At 38.0% G+C, this 21229-nt stretch overlaps 1 protein-coding gene across 1 annotated transcript in view; it reads right to left on the bottom strand.

The window, feature by feature from the left end:
* Positions 1 to 4730: 4730 nt before the first annotated feature.
* LOC123263005 (E3 ubiquitin-protein ligase synoviolin A) overlaps positions 4731 to 21229 on the bottom strand; it is a 233649-nt gene continuing 217150 nt past the window's right edge. Inside the window, exon 8 of the mRNA XM_044725521.1 lies at positions 4731 to 5089. Coding sequence (XP_044581456.1) covers positions 4798 to 5089 — 292 coding nt within the window. The 3' untranslated portion in view covers positions 4731 to 4797. The remainder of the gene's footprint in view (positions 5090 to 21229) is intronic.

Here is a 21229-nt window from a genome sequence, read left to right as displayed (position 1 = left end):
TAGTATGTATCATTAGCCATTTAACTACTTTAATAATAATACTTACCTTGAAAAATTAAATAAAAGTTCGTTTATATCGTTAATTATCTAAAAAATAAAAATAAAGTATCGTTACAGGTCATTTGAAATTTTGCTGTTGTCTTCAAGTCTTCAGTATAGAACTAATTTCTTTTAGTAAAACTATCAAGAAAATTAGACAAACGGTTAACAAAGATGGTCAGTGCAATTCATTTATCATATTTTTGCTATTTTTCAACCGTAAAAAATGGCCAAAAATATTTTTGCTTAATAAATTTGAATTCTTTTCCACATTCTGTCGTGACGTACAAGCACAGGTGTAAAAATAGTTTAAATAATTTTCAATACTACTTAGAATGCTGAGAGCTAATGGAGGGTTAATTTTAAGAAATGAAATTTAAAAAAACATACTCTAAATCTATTTTGATATTTTCAATTTTACAGACAGAAAGTCAACAAATTTTATACAGTTTAGTATGTTGTCACATATTTAAAAGAAATATATTTTCAAATATAAGTAAATGGAATATATAGCATCATATATGATATATCTTATATCCTACGATATATCTTACTTTATATAAATAATATATTTTTTCAGTATAAAAAACAATATATTGTTATAATATACCACGGTATATAATGGTATATTATAATGTAGATACATGCTTTTAGGTACATAGCCAATTATTAAAAGCATATACCAGACATATATGGGACACATACATTGCATGACTTTATAAAATTATATATAAAATCGGCTAAAATCTCTATATGATTATTTACAATAAAAAATAAATTTTATCATATATATTTTAGTTGCACCAATATATTTTCCCATATATTTTAACCATATATTGTTTTTTCATACGGGTAAACACTCATTTAATGCAATGCAATTATTTGAAGAATACAAGCTATCCAATCCGATTGAATACAATAACCTACTATAAAATGTATATGTTTGTAAAGTTAAAAAGATTAATGAATTCAAAATCATGTACTAATAGCAGTCGCTAAGGACCCTAGAGGTTGATGCGACTTTAAATAAATAAATAATAATAATAATAAGTCATGGTAGTCACTATGTGACTAATCATTTTACTAGCTGCGATGGTAATAATTATCATCATGATCTTAGAATTTATAGTCAACATAATTTTAGCGGTTAAAGTATATTATGATTAAGTTAACCATCTTTAAGTTACCAGCCAGATGGTAGTCATTATTATTCAAATGGTAAATATAACTATCTGGGTGGTACAGTTAACAATCTGGATAGTTCTTGCAATCATTCATATTAGGAAGCCTGTTTTTACAATACTCGGATAGTAGTATTTACCATCAAATTCTCTCCGTGTAGCGTCAGCTTACCTGTAAACGAGCTAAAGTCTTGACTTTTCAAGATCAGGTCTAAGACCTGCTTTTAGTGATAATCTTTACTAACAGTTTGTTCAGCTGCAGGGAGCTGAGGTGGTTGGAGTATATTATTTTGTTTGATATTGATAGCCCTAGATGAGCAACGAGTTCACTGGTTAGGACAACCTCGAGGTACGAGTTTGAAGGAGGGGGGGGGGGTGTAACCAGAGGTTCCTAGTTTAATTTACGTCATACTCGGACTTGTCAACCAGTGCACTCGATGGTCGGCAAGGTAAATGTGTATGTGGACAAGTTATCTAGCCGTATTGTGTTGCTTCGGCAAACTATGTTTTAGCGCACGAGATACAGTTTGGGACCGAGTGGAGGTGGTAGGAAAGTACTTCGAAGAGAGCATAAGTGGACTCGCGCTCTTCCGTCGTCGGCAGCCAAATGAGTCAGTTGACTCGAAGACATCGCTGCCACTATGCACAACACCTGGGACGCGTCGACAATGGTTGAGCGGGTGGACTGGAGTCCATCCTAAATTGGAAACAGGAAGACCCAGGCCAGGTCCTGTTGGAATGGTCTGTGAGGCGTTCTCTGGTTGGCAAGGAGGCCAGGAGGCTAGTGCTGTCCTACTTCGTGGATTCTGTCAACCCCAACTACAGAAATTCTGTACCTGCGTCCATTCACCGTCGAGTTTGTCACCCAGCAGTCAGCAGGCATATAGTCAAGTACGTTCTTTTCTAAGTGAGATTTATATTTATTAAATAACTGAATTATAATTATAGAGTCAGTGAATTTTGATATCGAGTCTTGGGGATGTTGAGTCATTATTTTATTGTGAAATATTTTCATTATTTAGATCAATTGTAAAGTGTACTCGTTGTTTGTGTCGGGTGAATAAACCAGTTGTTAATCGAAGCCTATCTCTTATCCCTGCAGTTCACCTCTCTCACTCTCAATATAATTTCTTGTGACTAGGAAAGCGATTTTCCCACGCCCTCGTCGAGCTAGCTTAGTAAGGAACTCAACACCAAGAAGATGAGTTCTAAACATCTTTGTTTACTCTTGGTGGCACCGTTTTGGAGCCAAGTGTTACGCGGAGTCTTCCTCAGGAGGTCACAGACCTTGGTGAGGGCACTCCTTATAATCTGCGTTGAATACCGTAAACCGCGAGAAAATCGGTTGATTCATTCAAAAGTTATTGCAGTTTGAAAATTCAAAAAATAGTGTTCTATGAAACTTGTTACATTTTATGTAGCGTTACAGTAGTAGTGTATTTGAGTAATATTGTGAGTTTATGTTGTGTGAGTACGGTAATGTCGTAGTATTGAAGACTATCGTGAGTGTATGTGAGTAAGTTAGTTGTCTCGAGGATGTCGAGCTGCACTGCGGAAAAGTGACGGATGCAACGTGTCTCCCAGTCAGTTACCGACGACTGAACCTAGTTTCAGCCTCTTGGAGCGAGGTGATTATCGTGAAAGAGCGACTGAAATGTCGTCGCCCCGAAGTACGGAAGTTTGGCAGGCTCATGCGGTAGCTTACGGTTGACAGGCCTTGATTGCTGGATGCTCGAGAGTAGTCGCGAGTGCTGTCAAGGCTCCCAGGGGAGCGGAATCACTGGTAGGTCTGGGACACTAGTTGTGTGAGTGGGGAATGAGTGTGGAGTTTGTATGTCTGGGAGTAGCGTGAAAGTGAGTTGAGCGCATGTAGCAGGTGGTATGAATGTAGTAGGGGTACGGTGAGAGGCAGTCTGGCTGGAGTAGTGACTGAGTAAGGATTGTTTTGTGTGGAAGTCCGGCTTAGAATTGGATTTAAAAGAGGAGTCTTGTGGAGGTCCTCGTAGAGGACGGACGTGCCGTCGCTGCTAGGCAGCGTTAGATGTGTACCGTAAAGAGAGTCGGTTGCGAGCTGTCGTAGAGTGAGCATCGTGTTGGAGAGTTGAGTGAGTCTCTCGTATCGAAGCTGGCGTGCCTTACGCTTGCTATAACCGTATACAAATGGCCCGAGCCATTGTTTTTGTTTCGTGTTCGTTTTGGGACTGCTTCCACGATATTTTAGATATCGATTTAGTTTATTTTTTTCCGATTAAGAATGTTGAGTGTTAGTTCAAGAGTACCGATTAGTGTTCTAGATATCGTCCTGTTTTGTAAAGAAATTACTTCCTACGAGAGACCGAATCACGACCCTCTCTCCATAACCAGCATAACTGAGCGACACCGAGGTATTCCGTTACCGTCGAGGATGTTCTTGGTCTTCTGGGGACATAAAAATTAAGTTATCGTATCCCGGTTGCCGATACCGGTGAAACAAAAGTCGGCTGGAGCCTGTCGGGGTTCCTGGAGGATCGAGAGATGGCTGAGATGGACGAAGTGTAACGTAGTGAATTATGGAGTGCCATGAAGATCTACCGTGTAAGAAAAATCTACGTTACAAACTTCTATCAGACTTTTGACCTCAAAAGTCGGAAAGCTTAAAAGCATAGAACAGCTATCTCTTTGAGCTCGGAGACCTCAAAATAACAGAGCAATTATATTTTTGAAGAGCTCAAAAACAAAATAAGTGAAATGTTGAGAGCTTAGGTACGGAGTTGGTGGGAAGTTGCAGGGATGGCCTTTAAGGTGTACCGTTTTCCTAATTTTTTTTTTCTTTTTGTATACGATGTTGAAGTTTTTTTTTATTCATTATGAAATCTTTTTCCATTTCAGCGGTCGAATGGTCTTTTTAATCTTTATAAGAGGTAATTACAGAAATCGATATACGTACATCTCGCAATTATTCTCTATAGGCTATACGTGAAATTTCAATTTTTTAATAATTTATTGAACTATAGCCCTTTGTTAGATCTATTCCAAAAAATTAATTTAGACGTAAGTGATAGCAAATCATGATATATCGAAACATTAGCTTTTGATCTTTACATGCATTCACATCCCAACAACCTTAAAAGTTAGTTAACAGTAGAAAAACGAATCAATAATATTAAGCTTATGATATTTTAACAAAATATAGATATTTGACGATTAATCGTGGAAATTTCATTAATTTATCAGCAAAATTGATTTTAAATCTACTTTTTAATTCAACGCACTCAAAACTGTCATTGTAAATAAATTTGTTATTAAAACGAAAACAAAAATAAACCTTTTAGCAGGTTAATGTTCCATAATTACTTGAGTAAAAAAAAAAGTACATAGACTTAATTTTCATGATCAAGTGAAAAATAAGTAGTCCACTTGACGTCATCTTGCTCTATGATATATCATCCAATTACATGTGGAGCTACAGTACAATCGTGATGCAGTGATCAAATTTTTTATGTGTAATTTAAGGCACTAATTTAAATTGGAATTTTGATTATTTTTTCAGAGTTCAATGTATCATTTATTTTTATTCTTAAATATACACGCAAATACACTAAGGAGTTGTTAATGATACAGAGAATTTTTGTAATCGTTTTCGTCGCAACATTAATGTTTCATTATCTTCTACTCTGGCATCGGACGTTGGAGCATTCTCTTCATTATCAATGTCACGTAAATTAGAACTAGCTTCGCAAGTTATGTTCGGCTTTGATTTCTGTGTAGTAGTGTTATGAGAACCAACTGTATTGTTGCTCAATTCTGCTACTGATGGTGCAGGTTGAGCTAAATTTTGAGTTGATAGAGGAGTCGTTGGTATCGCACTATCTCTTGAAGATATGGAAGAACTGAAACAATCATTATTATATTTAAAAATTTAGTTGTATGATTAAGTAAAAGTCGACTAAGTCGATTTAAGAAATGTTTTTGTGAACATTTGTTGCAGAAAAAACTATGAGTCTTACAATAAATTTTTTGTTTGAATGAAAAAAGATAAGAAGTCTTGATACGGATCTAAGAAAAATTGAATGTTCAATTTAGAAAATTTATTACTCAAAAGCCGTCATTCATTTCGAAATATGAGTCGACTCTAGGGAACTTAGATAAAGTCAATGATGTGTAAATATTCAACAATAGGTTTGAAACTTTAGTTTAAAATTTTTGATGTAAAACTTCTTTAGGCGCATGAGTGTAAATCTTTTACGGATGAAACGCAATAATAATAATATACGCGTCACCAAGATGTGCAGCGTTTTTGTCGAAAATGAGGAAGAAAGCGATTAAGACCGATTGAGAGAGAGTAAGGAAGGGCGAACTGAGCATGAATTACATAGCCATGGAGCGATAGTAGGGAGCAAGCGAGAAAAAGATCAAGAGAGAGAGAGAGTGAGATAGAGCGAACGTCGCATCACACACAGTGCCATAGAGCGAGAGGTGGGAGAGAGCTAGTGAGAAAGATTGAGAGAGAGTAAGGGAGATCAAGGAAAAATACATGCTGTTGGTTGATGTATTCGTTTAGTAGATAAATATTCGAACTTTAGATGCCAATACATCAATAATTGATGTAAAATAATCCAAACACACCAACTACAAATTCAGAAACGACAATAGATGATATTTTTACAAAATATTTAGATAAATAGCATATTTTAGTTATTATGATGCTTTGGCCACAACAATACCAATTGAAATCGCATCGAATAATATCAATTTCGAAGAAATAAATTAAAACAATTAGTAAAACGGTTCACCCTAAAGGCCATCCCTGCAACTTCCCACTAATTCCATACCTGGGCGCTTAAAATTGTACTTATGACGTTTTTGAGATTTTTGAGCTCAAAATATAATTTATGTGATATTTTTAGCTCGCTGAGCTCAAATAGGTAGTATTTCTATGCATTTGAGCTCTTCGAGCTCAAAAGCCTGATAGGAGTTTCATAGAACACTACTTTTGGAATTTTCAAACCGCAATAACTTTTGAATGGATTAACCGATTTCCACGCGGTTAACGGCATTCGACACAGTTTCATCAGCCCCATGAAGAATTTTCAGGTTTTAATTAATAGAACCAAAAATTTCGGAGTAATTTCAAACAAACACTTTTTTCGGTTTTCTTTCGTTCACGATATCTCTCGAACGAATTAACCGTTTTCGACCAGCTTTGTGGCAATCGACGTGATTTTTATTGTCTAGAACTGATTAGTTTCTTGAATCGATAGGTGGAGCCGTTTAAAAGTTATTCAAGAAAAAACCACGTTTGAAAAAATTTTATTTCTCAGTTTTTTTAAGATTTCTCAAAATCTACCAATAGGTGGAGCCGTTCAAAAGTTATAAGCGGTTCACATACTTTCACACACACACACACACACACACACACACACGCGCGCGCGCGCGCGAACACACACACGGACACACACACGCACACACACGCACGCACACACACACGCACACACATACAATAAATCACCAGACATGTCAGCCTCAATGACCCAAACAACTCCGAGTCTGACCAAAAAACCACAGTCATCTTTGGTCACTCCTAAAAAATTACCACAGCAAAGAAAGGACAATAACAAGAAAAGGCAGCTGTCCATGCCCAGCCTTTCTTCAATAATCGAGAAGCCACCACAGAAAAAGACAGCCCGAGAGGACGTCTGGACTACAGTGGACCGAAATAGGAAGAAGAAGGAAAAAGAGCATGAAACAGCGGCTCCCTCTAATAAAGCTCAAAACCAGTCAAGTAAGGGTACCTCTAAGAAACCGAGGAGAAAGAAGACAAGAACTAAGGCTGTTCTTGTCCAACCAGTAGACGGCCAAACTAATGCTGATATCCTAAAGGAAATCAAGGCCAAGGTAAGCCCTGTCGAGACTGACGTAGACATAAAGTCTATTAAAAAGACGAAACACGGAGGCGTTCTCCTTGAAACGGCTCGAAAAACCGGAGACAGCAAGGCTTTCACCAATGCAGTAAGGTCAGCCACTGCGAACATCGGCACGGTCAAGACGCTAACACCAACAACAACGATCGAGATCCTCGACTTGGACGAAATTTCTACCGAGAGCGAAGTCCGTGAAGCACTCAAACTAAGGACGTTCAACAGTCGGCGCGATCCAGACAGTCGTAGGGACAGCGAGAGAATCATGGACTGGTAGCCTCAAAGCTCGTAAAGTATGCATTCTCCTCATGCTATATGTCAAAAACGCATTTAACAGCGCGAATTGGGGAGATATCCTAGACGCTCTTGAACACAAATTTGACACAAAGCCTGAGAATTCGGCACTTATCGATAACTACCTTGAAGAAAGAAAGCTAATAGCGGAAACTACAGAAGGACCACAAGAATACGCCATAACGGCTGACGTGCTGCAAGGCTTAATAATGGGGCCCGATTTATGGAACGCCGACTATGACGAGCTTCTTAAGATTCTGTTACCAAAGCAAGTAGAGCTAACGGGCTTTGCAGACGACGTCGCGGCCACGATAATAGTAGACAGCGTAGAGGAGGCCGAACTCCTAGTTCGGGAAACCATTGATGCTGTCGAGACTTGGCTCGATAAACACCACCTGATACTCGCCAAGCACAAAACCGAGATGGTCGTTCTGACTCGTCAAAAATGGTTCCCAAAACCATTCGCTGTGGATATGGCAGGAACAACACTAATGTCAACAAGACAAGGGCCCTGCGCTATCTAGGGGTAATGATCGACGAGAAACTATCTTTTCGCGAACACCTCGATAATGCATGCCAGAAAGCCAGCAAGACGGTGTCTAGCCTAGCAAGAATTATGACCAACACCATGGGACCAAGAACAAAAAAGAGAAGAGTTCTTCTAGAAGCAGTCCACTCGGTACTGCTTTATGGAGCTGAGATATGGGCAGACATATTAAAGCAGAAGACCTACCCGGCGAAAGATAGCAGCAGTACAGCGGCGAGGCGCTCTCAGGGTTGCCTGCGCCTACCGCACAGTTTCCGAAGCGGCTGTATTGGTCATTGCGGGAGCCACGCCCATCGACCTATTAGCGTTCGAGAGAGTTAAACTCTATGACGCTAAAGATAGTGACGAAAACATAAAGGACGCAAGAACAAGGATGAAGGCGGAAACGCAGCAAGAGTGGCAGGACCGATGGACATCGGGAGAGACGGGCAGATGGACAGCGTGCCTGATCCCAAACATCAACGTCTGGCTTTTTCGAAAGCACGGGGACACGGATTTCTTTCTGGCCCAGCTATTGACGGGACATGGGCGGTTCAATGCCTATCAGTTCAAGATGGGTTTGCACAGCACACCAACATGCAAATACTGCCCAGACAAAATTGACAACGCCGAGCACACATTTTTCGAGTGTAATCGGTGAAAGGACGACAGAAACAGTACCGAAGAAACAATAGGCTCAACGCTCTTCCCTGAGAGCTTGGTGACCTGCATGATCACAAAAAAAGAAAACTGGTCAGCTGTCGCAGCCTACGCGCAGCGCCTTTTAAACTAAAAAATCGCAGAAAGGGATTAGAAACCAGTAGTTACAAGAAGTAGGTGTCGTGAGATACAACATGGACTGGATCGAAGTAATGCTAACGCGGTCCCGATCCAGTCTTCCCTGTAACATCTATGGGGAAAGGAGAGAGGAGGATGTTTAGTCAGTATTGTTGCAAAATAATATTGACTTCTGAGTCCGACATACCCAGGCACCAATACCTAGTCCTGGCACCAACACCAAGTCCTGGCATACGTAAATGTATTTTACCTCCTCTATGAAATAAAAAAAAAAAAACACACACACACACACACACATACATACAGTCACAGTGACAACCTCGCGGGAGTAGTGAGGGAAGCTTCCTATGACCTTCAAACGTCGAGATCTGATGAAAACTCGATTTTTCAAAACGGGGTGAAAACAATAACGTCCCGATTTTTGAAAATCTTCGATTTTCTTAGCGGGGAATTAAAAATTAAATTTATAATTTGTATTAATTTTCGATACTTTTATTATTTTAATTGCAATTACATTACCTATGTAGGAAAGTGTGGTGGACCCAGGTTTGGCCCAGGCCTGGCCCAACTATGTACAACTCTGGGCCAGGCTTGTGAACCAGAGTTTGCCCAGTCTTAGTTTAACCCTTTTCTGGCTCCGAGTATCGGTGAGTCTAGATGTGAGTCAAGTGGGGATAGAGCCAATTAAAGTCCGTTGTAAGGCTGTATGAGTGAAAGCTTAGTAGTGGTAGTGTAGAGAAGCGTCCCTTCCGCCGTTTTTCCAGCCCCCTCTCTAAAAAATAGACTATAGCTCTCTAATTTTAAGAGTAATATGTACGATTCAGATTTAGAGTAGGGATTCAAGGTCAACCGGGAAAGGGTTAAGTCTGGAATGATAACGCTGGCCCAAGCCTGGTTACCAGGATTGGCCCATGCCTGGCTACCAGAACTGGCCCATGCCTGATTACCAGGGTTGGGCCACAGTTAATTTACAAGTCCGGCCCATGCCTGGTAGCCAGGACTGGGCCATAGTTAATTTTTAAGTCTGGCCCATGCCATTTGATAAAAAATGATAAAAAAAGAATTTTTCTAGTGTTATTGTTTCTTTTATTTTTAATATAGAGATAACGCAAGTTCGGAACGTTTGACTTTTAATTTAGACCTAACTTTCGCTAATTATAGAAATAAAGTGAAAACAGTATTTGCCGTAATCAAGATTCGAACCCGAGCGGCGCGCTTGCCAGACAGATAACTAACCCCTACTCCTTAGACTGATGTGTTGAGGTACATCTCATCATTCTCATAAACTAAATCTGTAAAGAGACGAAGTGTGACGGTTAATTGTTTCTATAATTTATGTTATTCAAGATTGTATTTTGATGAAAATTAACTATTTTTCACAAATGACTATTTGTTAAAAAAAATGCATGAGTTAAGTTCTTATATTACTTTAGACTTTGTACATTGTTCTGTATATTTATAAATCTTATTATAAATTTTACTGTTTGAAATTATCAATATAATATAAATACAATATATTCAATCAATATAATAAATACAATATAAATTATCAATTAAAAATTCAACTGTAAATTACTATATTTTAATTTTTTTAAGACCATATCAATTTTGAGGATATGCAATTGTTTTGGATAAATAATGAATTTTTAATTTCAGAATTTGTTAACAAATGTGTATGTGTGAGCGTTTGTGTGTGTGTTTTGTTTAGTTTTTTTATAGAGAAGCAAAAAAAATTTTCCAAAGACACCGCTACCATTAAAAGATGATGATCGGTAGTGTGGGATTTTTACCCACTAAAAAAACTCCTCTTTCCTTCCCCGTAGATGGTACGGAGATGACTGGATCGGAACCGTGTTAGCATTACTTCAATCCAGTCCATGTTGCATCTCACGACGCCTACTCCTGGTTACTAGTCCCTTGCTGTGGTTTTTTATTTTAGAAGGCGCTGCGCGAAGACTGCGACAGCTGGCTAGTTATCTTCTTTTCTGAGCATGCAGGCTATCAAGCTCTCGGGGGAGAGTGTGGTGCCTATAATTTCTTCAGTGCTGCTTCTGTAGTTCTTCCACCGTACACACTCGAAGAACGTGTGTTCGGTATCGTCTATTTGATCTGGGCAGAATTTGCACGTTGTCGTGGGGTGCAGTTCCATCTTAAAAAGATAGGCGTTGAACTATTTTGTGTCCTGTCAATAACTGGGTAAGAAGGAAGTCCGTGTCCCCGTGCTTCCGAGAGAACCAGACGTTGATATTTGGGATCTCCGTCTCCCCTGACTTCCATCGGTCCTGCCACTTTTGCTGCGATTCAGCCTTTATTCTTGCTCTTGCCTCCTTCATGTTTACGCTCCTGGTTTTAGCGTCATAGAGTTCGCTCTTTCGAACGCTAGTAGGTCAATGGGCGCAGCTCCCGTAATGACCAATACAGCCATTCGGAAACCGTGCGGTAGGTACGAGCAACCTTGAGAGCACCTCGCCGCGGCACTGCTGCCATTTTCCGCCGATAGATCTTCTGCTTTAGTATGTCTGTCCATAACTCCGCTCTATGAAGCAGTACCAAATGGATTGCTTCCAGAAGAACCCTTTTCTTTTTGGTTCGTGGTCCCATCATGTTGGCCATGATCCTTGATAGGCTAGATACCGTCTTGCTGGCTTTCCTGCATGATCTATCGAGGTGTTCGCGGAAAGATAGTTTCTCGTCTATCATTACCCCCAAATAGCGAAGAGCCCTTGTTGATGTCAGTGTTGTCTCTTCCATGTCAACCGCGAATGGTTTTGGGAACCATTTTTGACGTGTTAGGACGACCATCTCGGTTTTATACTTGGCGAGTTTCAGGTGGTGTATATCAAGCCAAGTTTCGACGGCGTCAATAGTTTCCCAAACCAATAGTTCTGCCTCCTCAAGACTGTTGCCTCTTCCAGACGTCCTTGTCGAGATCGTTACAGATCTCTTATCACAACATCGCTCCCCTTGCTTTAATGGCACGGTTTAAAGTCTTTTTCACCTGTTTTTACTCGTTTCAATATAAGTCCTGGTTTAGGGAGCATTTCGCCGCTCTCGTTGCTCGGCAACATAGCTCATGACATCTTTTACGAAGTTCTGCTATGGCTGATGACCACGAGTATGCCGGCTTGTGAAAACCCCGATCTTTCAGCCGTGGCATAGCAGCGTCATATATGGTAGTCATTTCTTTCATTACACTTAGTACCGTTAATTCCGTCTTGCTGCGGGTGTTTAGAGTCGGATTATTCTGAAAAACAACCCAGCTTCGTGTGAGTGACTTTTGCAGTGCCTCTAGATCAAGCTTCGTGGCGTTCCATTTCCGCTTTTGAAGGTCGTGTTGAAGAACCGAAACAGGTGCCAGTCTAACGCTGAATGTCACGTATTGGTGATCACTGCCTTTGTATTCTTCGGATACAGTCCAATCTTCGATTATGTTGGCAATTCGCCAACATAAGCCACCCTTACTTCACTGGTTCTGGGCTTTAGTAGATTGAGCCGCTGGCTCCTGTTCTGTTTCTTTCTTCTTCTTATGCTAAGTCACTTTGATCCAAGTGCTGTGCGGAATACCTTGCAAGCTCCGGTGCCAAAAATATGGCATAATCCATCCTGGGCATCTTTGTCCAGAGTACAAAGGAAGCAACTTAGCTTCTCCATGCAGTTTACGGCCTTTTGGTTCTCTCCGTCACATTTGTAGTAGCACCTGCTTCTGTCTGGTCCCGCACACTGACGTATTTGGTGTCCAAAACCAAGGTATTTAAAGCAGTGGGTTACTTTTGCAACTGGGCGTATACGGCAGTTAACCCAACCGATCTTTATACGGGCCTTGTCGAGGACCTCAATCGCGCTGGCCTCGTCTATCTTGCAGAAGGCTGCCCGATTTTTTCGTGGTATGGGTTTTGTCAAAATTACCCGTTTGATCTCCAGGTTGTAAGTGAATTCACGTTTAAGTGCTTCACGGACGTCACCCGCGGTAGAAATTTCACCCAAGTCGAGGATCTCAATCGTTGTTATTGTTAGCGTCTTGACCGTACCAATCTTAGCAGTGGCTGACTTTAGCGCGTCGGTGAAAGCCTTGCCGTCTTCGGTCTTTCGAGCCATTTCAAGGAGAACGCCTCCGTGTTTTGTCTTTTTGATATACTTCATGTCTACTCCAGTCTAGACAGGGTTTACCTTGGCCTTGATTTCCTTAAGGAGATCAGAGTACGTTCGCCCTTCAGCTGGTAAGGAAAAGTACAGCCTTACTTCTTGTCTTCCTCATCCTTGGTTTCTTAGAGCCTCCATTGTTTGGCTGGTTTTGGGCTGTAGCAGATTGGGCAGCTGGCTCCTGTTCTTCTTCATTTTTATTTTTTTTTTCCGAGTCACTTTAAACCAGGTGTCCTCCGGGCTGTCCTTTTCTGTGCTGAGGGCCATTCATTTATTACGAAAGGACAATTTTAATAACTTTTTACCCCCCTCCTACCACCAAGTAAATATACGTAAGATTTCTGGAACTCCCCTTTCCTTTTTTACCTAAGATTCTATCTTGATCATCTGAATAATAAACATTAGGACGACGGTTGACCTGAAAGGCCATCCCTGCAACTTCCCGCTCATTTTGTACTTAAGCGCTCAAAATTACACATTACGTTTTTGAGCTTTCGAACTCAAAAAAATGATTTTTGTGTCATTTTGAGCTCTTCGAGCTTAAAACTAATAGCACTTTAAAAAAACACAATTTTTTGAATTTTCGAACGGCACTAACTTTTGAATGAATGAACCAATTTTCACGCAGTTGGCAGCATTCAACGCAGTTTTGGAAGCTCCATGAGAAATTTTTAAGTTTAAATCGGTCGACCTAGAAATTTCAAACGCGATGAAATCGGTTAAGCCGTTCAAAATTTATGAGAGGTTTACATACGGCCACACACACACGCACATATATATTCAATATATATACAAGGGTGTGCCAAAATGTAACTCCAGTGGAGAACCTTTTAAAATTGGAATTTTGAGTCCCGCTTTTAACAGCAGTTGCGTTTGGGCATTTCCTGAGATATTTTGGTGTAAGACGATGTATTAGATTTTCATAGAATTTTTTAACAGAAGCTTAGTTTGGGCATTTCCGGTGAAAATTCAAAATTTGACCGGAAGTGCCCAATTAAATCTCCTGTTAAAAATGCTATGAGTGATTAAATGAATCCTCTCACCCCGAAATATCTCAAAAAATGCCCAAACACAGCTGCTGTTAAAAGTGGAATTCAAATTTCCAAATCTGAAAGGTTCTCCACGGAAGTTACATTTTGGCACACCTTAATATATATATATACACACATTTACACATACATACAGACATACGGACATCATCGCGGAAATATTCAGGGAAGCTTCCTAGGACCTCAAAACGTCAAGATCTGATGATAACTCGACTTTCGAAAAACGGGGTAAAACCAGTAACTTCCTGATTTTTGAATATTTTCAATTTTTTTAGCGGGATGTTAAAAATACTATAATACACGGAAAAATGTACTATAATTATTTCTATGGAACTAAACATTGATAACAATCAAAACAAATGAAATTTTAATAAATTATTTTTAAAGTGAAACTTCTTTAGAATCGTAATGATTTCAAACTCGATGAAACGAAAAAATAAGTCCATAGAGACACAAACACATAAATGTATAGGATTCAGCCGGCGAGAGAATGAGATAGAACACATTAGATGTTCTCGGTCTCCTCTTTATGCGACTCTTCATAGCATCCCCACCATTGTCTACTACGCATTGTCTATATGTATGCTCCTGTGTAGTGGGATAGTCAGTATATCTATATCTATATCTTGCTCCAGGTCCGAGCGTTCTACGTGTTTATGTTAGTCTGTGTTTAATACATGTGTTTGAGCCTGCGTATGAGTAAACTTTAATATGAAGCAAGCGTGTTGATTGTTGATGCATTTTTATTTGAGTGAATATTTTCATCTCGTTAATTATGCCGTAAGCAACCAGATCGAAAACAGTAATTAATGCTGTTTTCCAACGATGGTTGTTATTTACAAGTGGGATCAACCCAAGCTAAGCCATGTTAATTATTAACTTCCCGCTAAAAGAATCGAAGATTTTCAAAAATCGGGAAGTCATTTTTTTCACCCCGTTTTGCAAAAATCGAGTTTTCATCAGATCTCGACGTTTGAAGGTCATAAGAAGCTTCCCTGACAACTCCCGCGAAGTTGTCACTGCGTGACATGCGTGTGTGCGTGTGCGCGTGTGTGCGTCTGTGTGTGTGTCGTGTGTGTGTGTGTGTGTGTGTGTGTGTGTGTGTGTGTGTGTGTGTGTCGTATGTGTGTGTGTGTGTGTGTGTGTTTTTTTAGGAGAATCCTTTTTACGGATTCTAGGCATAGCTGTTTGGCCTGGATTAAGATAATATATAAGAAGGTATTCCAATCCTGCAATGCATGATGGGAAATGTGTCAAGCTGTCGCGCCACCACGAGTGTGTCAGAAGTATTAGCACATGTCTATAGTACTTTCGAGCTAACTCATATAAAAATAATAAATAAATTTTAAATAACAAACTAATACTTAAAAAAATTATTTTCATCCTCAAGCTCTATTAATTAGTCGTAATAATTAATTTTAAAACGTAAAATTAATTCTTAAGCCAAATTATTTATTTTAGGTATTAAACTGGAATTTCACAAACGCAGCTTATCAATTACTTCTAAATTGTATTTTCCCAGATGTTATTAGCACGTCTGTCTTTTGCTTACCTGACAATCCATTGATCCGGGTTCGCTTCCTATTCAGATCTTTTTTTTTTTTTTTTTTTTTTATTTAAAAATATTCAAACATTTCATTAAGTAACAAGATTGAATTTATTTTTATTTGTCAATGCAAATTATTTGCTATCACAATATCAAATATTTGTCTAATGACAGCAAATTATTGCACAATAATTAAAAAATTCAACAGTATATTTATTAAACAATAGAATAAAAATATTACAATGGTATAAGTAGGATAATGAACCCAGAACACTAGTGCATTTTAAGTATACTCTAATTAAAATTAAATAAAATAATCATAAGCATTAACATGAAATAGAAATTTGAAATCTTACTTATTTTAAACACAAATTTTCCAAAATATATTTTAATAGTTAATAGTTTACTTCCGGGCACTTTTTGATGAAGTACGCATGTATGCACTTCGAGAACTGAAGACAACAAGATTTTGGTTGTTTGGCTGCACTGTAATATCTTTCGCTAGAACATGTAGTCGTAACGAAATATATTTTTCAAGAACTTTATTCCGAATATTGTGACATTTTGGAAAGATCAACGAATGATTGTTAGTTTCCTTAATACTATTCATCAATACTTGATGAACATTTTGCAGGTGTAATAATGATTTTCCATAAGTTGTAAATATTTCTTCAGCTGCCTCCAAAAGTTGATAAACAGCCTCAGTTGGGTGCTTTAAGTTACCTCGGTTTAGTGCATCCGTCCAAGCCGTACACGTATTTGACAGCGGTACAGAAGAGATGGTTGCTGTTTCACACGCTTTATAGCCATTCGCCGAAACAAATACTGCCCAACCAGAAAGGTAATACAACCCATACTTCTGGATTTCAGACAAAACACAATCATCTGGAACGTCAATAATGTTGCATGTTTCATTATTAGTAGTCTGTACTTCATCTTTTTTCTGCTTCAAAAATTCTAAATAATACGGCTCATCATCGTCTTCATATGAAGCAGACGAAGGAACTCGCAAATATTGAGCTACAGCAACTAACCTCATTCGGTAACGCAGTTGACGAGGCTTCGGGTGAATATCACCACCAGCGCGGACTTGAGAAAAAAGATTTTCCACCGAACTAGAGGTAAGACGTCCCGTAAGGATATATTGCAATTTACCGGATAGAACTAGTTCCTCACGCAAATTTAAAGCTGTAGTTGTAGCAAGAATAATCCCTCGTTGGATAGGTTTCCACTTATTATCAGAAGTAAACTGTAATTCTCTAATAATCTCAATGAAATTTTGGAGAAACTCTACTCGCTGTAAAGAAGCTTCATCATTTCCAAGGGAATTATTTTTATGGCGACAAACCAGATAGTCGTACCATTGGCTACATAATAAAATAAACCATCCAGTTGTAAAAGCTTCTCGCGGAAGGAGACCAGTTTGAGCTGACAGAACCAAAGCATGTCCCATTTCATTACTAAAAATTTTTTTTGCCAATCCAACATGCATTTTGTCAAACTGCGATGGATCCAAAATTGCAGCAATGAGACCAGTCACTAATACAGGTCCACCTAGTGATTGCAATTCAACTAGTCGTCGAACATGCAAAATATCAACTGTAGATGATGGTAAGTTGTTTGCTTCGACGATAGCTGGGCTCAAAATAAATTTGGTCTTCAATAATTGAGACCAAATACGTTTCAGCACATGTGGAACATCTGAAGTCCAATGAAGACGTTCATCCGGATTTGATGGATGCTGGCTGAATGAGGAAATTAAATAGCGGCTAGATGTTATGCTATTCAAAGTCCACATCCCTACATTGGTAGGTCCTTCATCCGATGCAATGCATTTGACAGTAATGCCCTGTTGGTGCAGTTCTTTTATTATTTCTCGAATGTAATTCCAGAGTAGTTCCGAAGTTACTGACTTTCCAGTCAAAGCATAGCCCACTAATTGTTTCCAATGACCAGTTAACCCACGAACCACGAATGCGATTGCGTGGGAAGCCATTGAATCAGCTTCGTTCGAATCTCTTGCCAATTGTGGAGTCACCAATCCAATAAAATTGGCAAGAGCGCGATCGTATTCGACCGCTGGATGAATTGACATTTCATCTAATGCCAACACACAATAACGAGCAGTTTCATCTTGCTCTTGTTTAATCTTAATTCCAAGCCATTCAATAATACTATGGAACGTTCCCGGAGCAAAATTAAAACCTGATAGCCGATTATAAATCGTAGAAAAAGCAGGTAAGGGAAACCCTTCATTGTCTCTCAAACTTTTGTATGCTTTAGTACCCATTAATAACCGGATTCGCAGACCTTTTTTAATAGTATCTTCTGACCATGGCTTAGAATTTGTCGAAGCATTACCTTTCAAAAACATCAACTGATCAGAATTCAAGAACTTTTTCAAGTTAACATCCAATGCAGTTGAGTTTTCAGTCATGTGAGCAATCTGAAATCAAATTTATTAGCACTTCATCAATTATTTGTACTTGTAAAGAATAAATGCTTAATATATTAACATTGAATTATTCATAATATTACCTTATTCTTTAACGAAGTATTCTCTTGCCTAAGCTCATGAAGCTGTTGCTCCAACAATGACTCCCGAGATGATTTTGCAGCATTGTTCTCACTAAATTGAGCATGTTGATTCGAGGTATCAGGTAAACTTCCATCATTCGAAGCTCCACTATTTTCATTTGACGATATTTTCAGCCCTAATACAAATACAATATACTTCACTTATGTATACAAATGAAAGAAGATATAGAAGAAATGACCATTTTATATAATAACATTGTAAAAAGTATAATCCCAGATTAAGAAATATGATTTGAAATGATTTGGAATGATTTAAAATGATTCAAAATGACTTGAATATACTAATATAAAGATATACACTTTAACAGGGGCTAAATCATTTCAAATCATTTTTTTTAATCGGGGATGGTATTAAGTATATGCCGTAACACCGTAACACGAAAACAATAGTATTGTTATATTATAAAACCCACAACAGCCATGATTATTCCAAAAAAGATACTAGTATGTTCTAATTTATTATAAATCAAACATGATTATATGCTTACAATGGACATGCTACATTTATAATCAAAGACTTCACAGAAACAACAAGACAGACGTTAATAATTCTTTCTCAATATTCACTTACCCCTTCGCAAAAGGTAATTATTATACATCGAATTAAAAATGTACTTTTCCAAACGCTGATTTGCATGAAAAAATTAACTTCAATTTAATTTTTTATTCTGTAGTACCTAAAAAATGTAATTGAGTGAAAAATTAATCTAGACTTACGTTTTGTCAAGCGAAACACTTCAGAGTTAGACCTCTTATTACTTAAAGAATAATCACTATCATTATCAACATCATCAGTCTCAAAAGGCTTAGGTGGAGATGGTGTCAGAATATCGGGAACCACATTTCTTTTCAATTTATAAGAATATTTTTCCACGTCAAATAATCCTTTGCTGAAGTGACCCTGTCAACATAAATGAATAAAAAGTAAATTTATCGGTTCAAAATAACTATAGAGAATTAAGCCTTGATGAAACAAAATAATTGACAATGATTTAATGAGGTGCTCCAAAAAGGTTTTCACATACCTCACAAAGCCGGGAATTTTCTGTGATTGGTTTCAAAATTTTGCAAACTGATATCCATTGATTTCTGATATCAAGACACCGAGGAAATCGCAAAGTTTTGAAACCTTTTTCAGTATTATTGTGGCAACCTGGAAAGCTGCATCCACCCATTATCTATCAATCTTAAGCAACAATGATATAGTATTATTGGTACTTAATTATAATAAAAAAAAGTATAAAATGTAATAGTGTGAATATCCACTTACTTTATAATAAAAACTGTCAACAACGAAACGTCATCAAAAACAAATTGACATCTTTAAATAAATGACGATCGCGAAATTCATACTGCGTTGATCAAAAGAAAATATTGACAATTTCAATTTTTAAAAATATATTTTTGTACACCAATTTCAAATCATATATCCAATTATAATTTCAATAACGTGAATTACACTCACATTATTTATTAATTATTAAAGACAGTCAACATTACAAAAAATGTTTACTCCTTACACATGGGTAACGTAGTATTTTTTATATTTGTCGCCTTCAAAATTTGCATCGACATAAAATCATATTTTGCGATAATAATTAATTTCACTTAATTGTATACTTATGAAGCTGTCATTAAATATATCTACACAGAAAAAAAATTAACTTGTACCAAGTAAATAATTTTGAAGAATTTTATTTTCTTGATTTTAGTAGACAAATTTTTAAACTAAGAAACTTTTCTTGTTTTAAATAAATTTTATTTGATTCAAGAATTTTTTGTCTTCGTCTAAGACAATGAAACTCTTGAAAATTATTTTCTTGGTTTAAGAAATTTTTTCTTGATTCAAGTTAATTTTATTTTCTGTGTATTTTATTTGATATTGTGATAGCAAATAATTTGCATTGACAAATAAAAATAAATTCAATCTTGTTACTTAATGAAATGTTTGAATATTTTTAAATAAAAAAAAAAAAAAAAAAAAAAAAGATCTGAATAGGAAGCGAACCCGGATCAATGGATTGTCAGGTAAGCAAAAGACAGACGTGCTAATAACATCTGGGAAAATACAATTTAGAAGTAATTGATAAGCTGCGTTTGTGAAATTCCAGTTTAATACCTAAAATAAATAATTTGGCTTAAGTATTAATTTTACGTTTTAAAATTAATTATTACGACTAATTAATAGAGCTTGAGGATGAAAATAATTTTTTTAAGTATTAGTTTGTTATTTAAAATTTATTTATTATTTTTATATGAGTTAGCTCGAAAGTACTATAGACATGTGCTAATACTTCTGACACACTCGTGGTGGCGCGACAGCTTGACACATTTCCCATCATGCATTGCAGGATTGGAATACCTTCTTATATATTATCTTAGCCTGGATATGTGGCGACTCGACGCAGCGTCATACTAAAACTCGACACTAACGCCCCTACCCACTAAACCCTAAACCCCTTTTCCTTCTTTCCTCTAATCCCTCATGGAAACCGCCGTCAGGCATTACTTCGTGAAGGGAGGATCTAGCTACTGCTCTTCCTTCTGGTGGCTAAGGTGTTAACTACCTTCCTTCTATCTTCTGCTATTTGCTCTTTTTCTTTCGGTGGAACGCAAGTCTTTAAGGACTTCTGTTGCAAACGTGTTGGTAGCGTTCCAGGCAGCTTCTGATGACAACATTGCTTCTACTAGTGAATCTGGTTGTATTCTCTGGTTCAGGATCCTCTCCAGTTCTTCACGCTGTGGATCGAAACGAGGACATACAAAGAAGACGTGCTCCGCGTCTTCAGCAGCTCCTGGGCAGGACGGGCACTCCGAAGAGTCATCGTGCTTAAAGCGGTGTAGATACTCTCGAAAACACCCATGTCCCGACAACATCTGCGTAAGATAGTAATTGACCTCACCGTGATTCCGGTTAAGCCAAATGTCGATCCGAGGTATGAGACGGTGCGTCCACCTACCCTTCTCTGCAGCATCCCATTGTAGCATCCCATTGCAGCATCCCATTGTAGTTCTCTGCAGCATCCCATCAAGCATCACTCCCAAATATCGGATATAAGGTTGTGATGTGATTTCTTGTTCGCCGACTTTCAGCTTAATGATTTCTACCACTTTTCTGCTGGTAATAAGCACTGCCTCAGTCTTGTGTTGCGCCAGTTGCA

The sequence above is a fragment of the Cotesia glomerata genome, linkage group LG1 (genome assembly GCF_020080835.1).
Source record: "Cotesia glomerata isolate CgM1 linkage group LG1, MPM_Cglom_v2.3, whole genome shotgun sequence".
In the NCBI taxonomy this organism is placed as follows: Eukaryota; Metazoa; Arthropoda; class Insecta; order Hymenoptera; family Braconidae; genus Cotesia; species Cotesia glomerata.
The sequence above is the reverse complement of the archived record's forward strand: the minus strand, read 5'-3'. Positions and strand labels throughout refer to the sequence as shown.